Raw genomic sequence first — 9,302 nt, forward strand, 5'->3', positions numbered from 1 at the left:
CAACGGGGGGTTTGGGGCGAAGAAAAAAAAAGAAAAAAAAAAAAAAAAAAAATACCTTTAGTTCCTTTTTGACTACAACCTCGACCATCACCTTGATAAATAAAGATGATAATTGAGGATGAAGCACATAATGGCCACAATCTGATGAAGTGATTTAAATATACTAATTATCTAATTTTTAGATACAATTTGCTGTTATTCCTCTTCACTTATATTCTTCCGATGGTCGCGATGGTATGCTGCTATACTGCAATGGGTAAAGAGCTGTGGGGTAGCAGATCAATTGGAGAACTGACACAAAGACAGATTGACTCAATCAAATCAAAGAGAAAAGTAAGTAAACCAATTAAATGACATTATAATTTATTAATTTACTTTTACTTAATTATTTTTATAACTATTTTTCTCCTCTTCTTTTATTGAATTTTTTATCTGTTTTTAATGGTTATGTCAAAAAATGGATCAAGGACTAATGACTTACATGTTTTCTGCTTTTAAATTTGAAACAATCAATCATTTATTTTTAGTTTATTCTTTAAAAAAAAAAAATTATACATATTTTAAAATTGAGAATGAGAAAAATGTAAATGAGAAAAGAAATGTTTAATATAAATAATCATCCAGAACTGAATGAGTACCCAAAACCAATACTCTTTCTCCAACTGGTTCATATTAATCAGAAATAAAAGGACCTTTTATAAGGAAATTCATTAAGGACTTTCAAAGGGTGGCTAAGCAGAAAACATGGTATTGCAGAACTTCAAGCAGAAAGGGTCTGATCACTAACAAACATCCTTGGTTTCATCATGTATTATGAAGACCAGAATTGTTAATTTTGGTCATATCAACTAACCATTTCTGTAATAAATGAGGTCCATAAAAAAAGATAATAAAAAGAACATGAATGTGTACTTCATCACTTTAAAACCCTCAATGTATTTAAACCTTCCTCCCCTAATAACTTAAAGACCAAAACGCTGATAAATTTGAGATGTGAGAATCTATTTCAGACTGCTAAAAATGTGATGAGATAATTTTACTCAGAGTTACAGAAAATTAAAAGCAACGTCAAAACCTTTAAATATTGTATTTGAGCAGAAAAGAAAATTATTGTTGCCAAGCAACAACATTCACATTAAATAAGTGAAAAGTTCAAATTTAAAATACTTCACAACATAATTGGAAAAAATGAAATATTTTAATATAGTTAGCAGACAAAACAATTATTTCTTCATTGTTGTATCAACGTCCCTGTCTCTTATGACTGTTATCATTTCACAAATAAATTACAAAAATTGATGTTTTTCTCTACCACCAAATGATTTTCAAATTCCATTCTGGATACATTTTAGGATAAAATATGAACTACTTATTTTAAAATTATTACAAAAAGCGAATTTGATCATTTTCAAGCCTATTGTTATTTCTAATGTTTGTTTTAAGAAAATATATATTGTTAATTACAAATCAAAATCATACTAGTAACTATGATCATTGTTAATTTCAGGTTGTTAAGATGTTTATTCTGATAGTGATTGTATTCGCAGTATGCTGGCTGCCATATCATTTATATTTTATTTATACGCACCACAGGAAGGATGTTGTCTACACAAAATATGTACAACATATATATCTTGGATTTTATTGGCTCGCAATGGCCAATGCCATGATGAACCCAGCTATTTATTACTTTATGAACCCGAGGTAATTACAACCTTTTATTATATTATTTTCTAGATACCTAAAGATTGTATTACAATATATTTTATTAACTACATGTATTGTGGTGAAATTTTTATTTTAAAATATTCTTCAGTAAAAACAAATTTTACTATAAATTTTTTTTTTTAACAATAATAAAATAATATTTGACTATATTTTTTTTTTATTACACACAAAAAGAACACGACAAAAGTGATTTAATTAAATTATATCTCAACATTAATAAAATAAATAAAAATTAATATTTTTATATTCTTTCCTATTCTAAAAACACTAAGCTTTGTTATTGTTTTTTTTATTATTATGGGAAAAAATTCTAAATAAATAGAGAACACATTGCTCCTACAAGGAACAAAAATTTCTTATATAAATAAATTAATTTTGCCATGTAAAAATTCAAAGTTAAAGACCAATGATTATTTTTAAAGACGCATTAAATATAGTCATTAATACTTATCAAGGCACTCCAAATCAATTCCTTGTCTATTAGGCTGACTCCTTTCTTCATTTTTCTGACTTTAAACCCAAAACCAATCACTTGTAATGTACTCTAATTGAGGTTCAAAAACAGTTTTTTTAATATAGCTTTCACCATTTATAGTCAACACTTTGCCACCAAACATAACAGGTCTACAATATACAAGAATTTGGAAGAAGCCCCCACTTCCATCAACTTAATCTCTCTAAGCCCTATTCATGCACACCATTTTTATCCAACAAAAACAACATTTTCCTTCTACCACCATTACAGATTGAAGTCAGTCAGTATCAATCCTATTTTCCCATATATGCAAAATATCACTACTATATATTGCAATCTTGGTAATCCAAACTAATTGCTGAGGGGAAGGGTGTTTGGATTACTGAAAAGTTTGGGTTACAGAAAGTTTTAGGAAAAATAGTTGGAAAAAATTCAGCAATATGAATGTACATAACAATTTTTATTTAATTATTTTTTTTACTCATTTTATTGAAATTTGAAAGTTTTAAGTTTTAAAAAATTAAATTAATCTTTTTATTATTTATTTATTTATTTTTTGCTGTGACTTCTGTAGAAACTTCTTCACTCCAACAGTGATAGACACTGCTTCTTCATCCTGTATTGTCATTGGTTCCTCAACTTGTCATTCACCTTCTTCTTCTTCTTCATTGATTGAGACTTCTGTAACACTCTGTACGATTTCCTCCTCAGTTTTAAATGTGAACTCATTCTCCTCACAACCTTCAATCAATCAAGGTCAAAATCATCAGTCGGCGAGCTTTGTCATTGTTGCCTGTTGATACTTCATGGGTGTTCTCTTTCACCAACAATGGATTCCATGAATTGTGTATGGTTTTTGACTGAGTCTCCCTAGCTGCAGCTAATAATAACACAATTTTTATATTCAAAGTTTTCGATGTATTAAGGATTTCTTGTTGTTGTGCAACTGCATACAAAAGTAGAACTATACAGTAATGGAGCTTGATTTTTTGAATCTCTTTATTATAAAAACTTTCATAGGATTTAGATTACCTGATATCCAAACTGTGTAAAAATTTCCACTTTCGATTTTTATGGTGATTACAATAACTTGCCTACACAGTGGGAAGTCAAAAATATCCTTTACACATGTGACCTTTTATTTAAAAACAAACATGCTATTGCCTGCTGAGTTTTTTTTTAAAAAGTAACTTTTTTTTTACACCAGTTCGGATTACTGGAGTGTTCGAAGTACTGAAGTTTGGATTACCGAGATTAAACTGTACATCTTAACCTCTCTCTCCTTATTTTCTAACAAAAAATTTACTTAATTAACCATTAATTATGTAAAATAAGGGTTAATATGACAATAGCCCACAGCAGAGTACTGATACAGTTTTGTGATATGGACTATAAAATCTAGTCCTACCAATCTGATGAATCACAAAGTTTAGCTGGAAGGCCTGTGTCGACTTCTTTTAGTAACTTTCCAGCATCTTCTGGTCGCAGGCTTGTACTTAAGGACAGCTGGATTGTCAATAAATAATTGGTTGAGCTGAAGCATGGCGGAACAACTAATTTAATTTAACTAATAAACTTATTGCCATATTTAAGAAATATACTATTGGATTCTTTGAATAGAATTTTATTTATTTGTTCTTGTTGTATTTGTCAATGTACCAACCTTATGTTTTGTACTATAAGTATAGTTATTGAAATAAAATAATTGAGTGAGTAAATTATAATTGATTCATTAAGGTAAATTATAATTGATTAAGTAAAGTAAAATGTATATACCTAGTATTAATGTAACTTCTAAGGGAAAATGTTTATTAATTATATTTCGTATATAGTAAATTTTCTTTGAGAGCATCCCATGTAAGAGAAAATGTAATAATATTTTTTATATTCTTATAAAAGAGGATTGTACCATTTTATACTATTTTCTTATACATACAGTCCCAAAATTGTGGATTTTTTTGTTTTAAAATTCATTGAATAAAATTTAAAAAATTCAGTTACAAATAAAACATTATAAAAGATATATTTTATTTGTGGAAATTATTTTTGAAGATTTATTATGATTATTTGATTTCATCTACAATTAAAATCTTAATTTATCTAAAATTATTATATATTATTAAATTATTATAATTTAATACAGATGAATTTAATTAGAATTTTTATTTTGTTAAGGATTTAACTTTTTATCAGACTAGCTAACTGTTTTTTAATTATTAGTTTTATTTAGTTGAAGAATTTATTTAAAAAAAAAAAAATGTGATGATTATGTTTTTATTTATTAGAAAACTTTTAGACAAAAAAATGTTTCGTTACATTTGTATGCTTTATTATATTTTTATGTTATTGAACTTACTGTACAACCTGACTACTATTATAATGTTTATACTATGTGAGTAGTATATAGTAAGATGATCAGGGAGTGGAGTCAGAACAAATCACAAAAATAAGTGTAACTTATTTTATTTGTGACTTAAATTCTAGTCCTCATCAGGGAACCAGGTATCATTCCTTACATTATAAACTCCCTAACTATCCAAACCCACCAGTTTCTAACCTTGCTTCCTCTTCCATTCCTGACAATCCTCCGAGGTGCCTGAAAAGAAGATGGCCATGAGACCTGCTAATGTAAAAATGTCATTAGTTTGCTACCAATGAGTAGTTTCTCTACACCCCTGTATCACTCTATAATAACTTAAATCAAATTTACTAAAGGTATAATTATGTACAGTTGTAAATTCCAATAAAGATAAAAAAAAATCAGTTTTTTTTTTTATTTATGGTTGTTATCTCATTTTGTTTTTTAGCCCTCATGAAGCTCTAAAATTTAGGCCAAAGTGCCGGCACAAATAAAAAAAGTTATACTTATTTGTTTTAATTTCTACTAACTGTACCCCCTGGCCTTCTTCATCTCACATTTTACTGATGATAAACTGTAAAAACCTCATTAAGAATGTTTATACTGAATGTAATATGTTTATATGTAAATGTAATATGTAGGTTAATGTTTAAACTAATTATTTTCAGGTTCCGAGAGTATTTTAGGAAGGCTATTTGCGATTGGGACTGCTGCAAGAGGAAAAAGCGCACTATTAAATTAGAGAGGGGAGAGACCCCTCCGATTCGGAGGTTCAGTCATTCGTACTCAAGATCAGGAGGTAGTAAAAGCATTGTAAGATTTCTTATTTCCTAATACATGAGGTTCTGAAATGCACATTATAGGATTCTTTATTTTTTTTAAAATTTCTAAAATAAAAAAAATTAACCAAATATACTAGCCTTTCAGATCACATGGACAACATTTTACTAACCTTTTCACATGGACAAATTTTTACCAATTTCTTCCTTTTATTAACTCTACTAGGCTAATTTAATTTCAATAGTGTTATTTCTTTATAAAGGGAAAGACTTGTTGTACCATTGGTTCTTTAACTTACAACTTCAAAATTTAAAAACTATATTCCAAAAAATAAAGAAATTTTCTTTGATTGATTTTTCATAACAAGTATACAAGTTCTTCATCTTTACTGTAAATCTGACGGCTTCTTAAATCAAAAAGCCTCAGTTTTTGTTTTCCTTTATCCATTGCTTTACTTTATTGGTATATTGCCTAAGCTGACATTATCGAATCAGAGACATGTCATTCAAGAGACAAAGTATGTAATTCTCCTTATTTATTATTTTTTTAATTTGCAAACAAAAAAGTGAAATGAAGAAATATGGTCCAGGTGTGGTCAAAAAAGGGAACTCAAATATTAATGAATCTATTTATTCTGCACCAATGTTTCATCCCACTTTGCAGGTCTTTATCATGGCTAAAAATCAGATATAAAAAATTAAAAATATTGTAAACAGAGTAGGTAATATTGTAGACATGAGATATAATGTAAATTATGGTAGGACTATAAAACGTAAAAATATGTGAAAATTATTTGAAAATGACCAGATTAAATTAAAATAAATCAAAAATAAGATATACAGAAATAATTATATATAAAAAATACAATAATGAATATTATGCAAGAAATTAAGAGGAGAAATAATATAAAATAAAATAATACATACAAGAAAAGTAAAAACAAATATAATAAAAACTATAAGAAGCAAAAAATAAGGTAAGAGTAAATAAAGTGGCCTTATACTTTCATTTTGCCCCTTGGTATATTTACTCTTACAGTTTAGCAGGTAGACACTAAGTTACTTTACTTATACAGATTACTATAAAATGATTAAATTAGATCTGATAGAAAAATGGCAAAAACAATATCGAGAGAACGCCACTGGGCAGTTCTCTAAAAATATATTTCCTCATATAATTCGATATAAATTTATAGTTCGTAGTTTAAATTATATTTCATGTCATCTTATAATCTTTACCCTGTTATATAATATTTAAGTTGTTTTTATCTTGTTTTTAGCTCTGAGGAAGTCCTGCCAAGTGGGTCATAAAAGATTAGTTTTATTACTATTTCAATTCCTATTTTTGGCCACACCCAAATTTGGATGCCTTCCTTCATTAATTACATACTATCAATTAATAATATATTACTCTGAAAAATTAAAATATTTACAGGCACCATTCATTTAAATTAAAATTATTCAAAATATTTAATAGTAATATAAAATTGAAACTTTTATTCATAAGGTACTGCCGATGAAATGTCTGGATCTGCTGGCAGGAAAAGTGGCCACCATCTAATCGTTAGCTTCCAGTCACGGAAGAATAACATTATTGGTAACTCGCACAGCCAACTAATCAGCTGAGATTGCAATATCAGATCTTTGAGAATCAACACGATTCCATCCGCACTGTTCACAAATTTCCAGCAGCCCCTTGAGGATATGAAAGATTCCAGTTTCGTTAACAGCTCCTATTAATTTATTCATTTTGTTTTTTCTAGTATGCTGTGCACATTTTTCTCAACTGTCTTGATATTGAGTGTTTTTATAAAGAGTGTGTCCTGAACTTTTTATAAATTTTTAATTTTAATAAAAATAAAGAAATTTGAATGTATATCTTCTAATAAATATATAATACAGAAGAAATATACCAACATCATTTTCAAGTTTTTAAAAAAATAAAATCAAAATAAAGAAGAAATATAAATTTAAAATGAGTTTTAATTACAATGGTTTATTAAATGATTAAATACGTTTTTAATTGAGAATGTTATTTATCTTTTTAAGAAAATGAAAACTCGAAACTTTGACGAGTAAATAAAATATTTTTTTTTAATATTTCATACTACTTATGATATTTTTATGATGATAATATTTCATACTATTGATTGCTCAAAAACAAGTGATCAGAAAACATCTGACTTAATTGGTGATAATTTGTTCTACTTCGGCAAATATTATTTAAGCTTTATAAATAAAAATATTTAAACAAAATAAATGTATTAAGTTATATAAACTTATAATTTATAATATAAAGTGAAAATTTTGTGCCCTGAAAATGGTATTTAGAAGGATATGGATTAAGAAATCTAATATACTCATTAATTGTATACATACAAGATGAATCAACCACATTATAGTGTCTTTATAATCATACTTTTGTTGAATGGAGATTTTTATTCACTGGAGCAAATCAGCAATTTGAGGTCTAATAAATAAAGGCTTTTTAAAAGTTAAAATTATTCAAAATATAGTTCAGCCCACCCGTATTATATTCAAAAAGATATCTGTACTATAAAGAAGCTTCGGATTATTTATCCATTTTTTTTTTTTTTTTCCGAACCCTCTAAAAAACAGAAATAAAATGTGAATTAGTAGTGCATTACTGTGTAAGAAAGAAAAAGTAATTCGTATTGTGTCTTACCTTTTACTACCTTTGGTATTTTAAGGTTACCTGTTATTTTTAATATATGATTATTTATCCATAAATGATTATTTATCCATCTTCAGTTGTCATGCATATTATTTCTGTTGGAGAGTAAATGGAATAAAATTAACTCCAGGAGGCGTGCAACTTAAATATTTCAATATTTATTTTTCAATGACATTTACTATGTCCCTTTTATAGTCTAGGTAAAAACAGAACCATTTTCTGAAAGGAAATAATGTACATTTTTTTTACTTAAACTACAATTAAATTTAAAATTGATCCAATAGTCACTCAAGACCAGTGATTCCTAAAATGGGCGCTACTGCCCCCTGGTGAGCGCTGCAGCGATTCAGAGGGCGGTGATAGTCACAGGTACATTTGGGGGGCGATGAATAATTACAAGATGTCCCAGTCAACAATAGCTAACAAAAATAGAGCCGAGGATTACTAAATTTGTAGCAGCACACCTGGTTCATCCTTCTCATTAAGATGGTTTCAAATGTTTTAACTTTTTTGTATTATAATATTATAATTTATTCTTACTTCAATTAATAGTTTCATAATTTTCAAGTTCATTGTTTCTAATTTATACCTTTCTTTGCTATATTTTACGAAAAAGGTAGAAACATTAATACATATATATTTCCTATTAATTACTATTAAAAAAGTTTTAAAAATTGATTCCTAGGGGCACTAAGTAATATTTTTCCTAGAAAGGGGGCAGTAGGACAAAAAAGTTTGGTAACCATTGCTCTAGACTGTTGAATTCATTAAAAAATTCTTCATCCAACCACTGAAAAAAATGATATTTTTCATTATTGCCTGAGCAACTAATTCTTTGATATCTCAGTTGTTTGTCAAATGGTATATCTTTATCAAATCCATTTTATTCAATTTCGACAGAAACAAAATAATATATTACTCCTTCACTAAATAAAAGGTTACTAAGTTCCTTACTTAAACTTAGATTTGCTCTAACTCTCAGTTTAACCGGCTATCATTGGCCAGTAAAGTTTTCCGCCTTTGAAGGTTAATTTTTCTGGTGCAACAGAAAATTATTGATTTTACCAGAGATTTATACAATACGTAATCGTAATTGTGATGGTACAACCAGGCCTTAAGGATTGGAAATATGCACTCCTAAATATGATTGGGTTTGCTCTTTTTACCAAACACTGACAATATGATAATATTTTTATTCAAGATTATTTCATTTCTGACCATATGTTTGCAGTATTTTTATTTAAATGCATAATCTATTATACATAT

General features: G+C 27.6%; 1 protein-coding gene across 1 annotated transcript in view; it reads left to right on the top strand.

Moving 5' to 3' along the window:
• Window positions 1-7,198, top strand: part of LOC106687661 (tachykinin-like peptides receptor 86C) — a 49,924-nt gene extending 42,726 nt beyond the window's left edge. Inside the window, exons 3-6 of the mRNA XM_067047343.1 lie at window positions 183-333; window positions 1,508-1,704; window positions 5,231-5,375; window positions 6,849-7,198. Of these exons, the coding sequence (XP_066903444.1) occupies window positions 183-333; window positions 1,508-1,704; window positions 5,231-5,375; window positions 6,849-6,902 (547 nt within the window). The 3' untranslated portion in view covers window positions 6,903-7,198. The remainder of the gene's footprint in view (window positions 1-182; window positions 334-1,507; window positions 1,705-5,230; window positions 5,376-6,848) is intronic.
• Window positions 7,199-9,302: the final 2,104 nt, after the last annotated feature.

The sequence above is a fragment of the Halyomorpha halys genome, unplaced genomic scaffold (genome assembly GCF_000696795.3).
Source record: "Halyomorpha halys isolate HHAL.00 unplaced genomic scaffold, Hhal_1.1 Scaffold39.1, whole genome shotgun sequence".
In the NCBI taxonomy this organism is placed as follows: domain Eukaryota; kingdom Metazoa; phylum Arthropoda; class Insecta; order Hemiptera; family Pentatomidae; genus Halyomorpha; species Halyomorpha halys.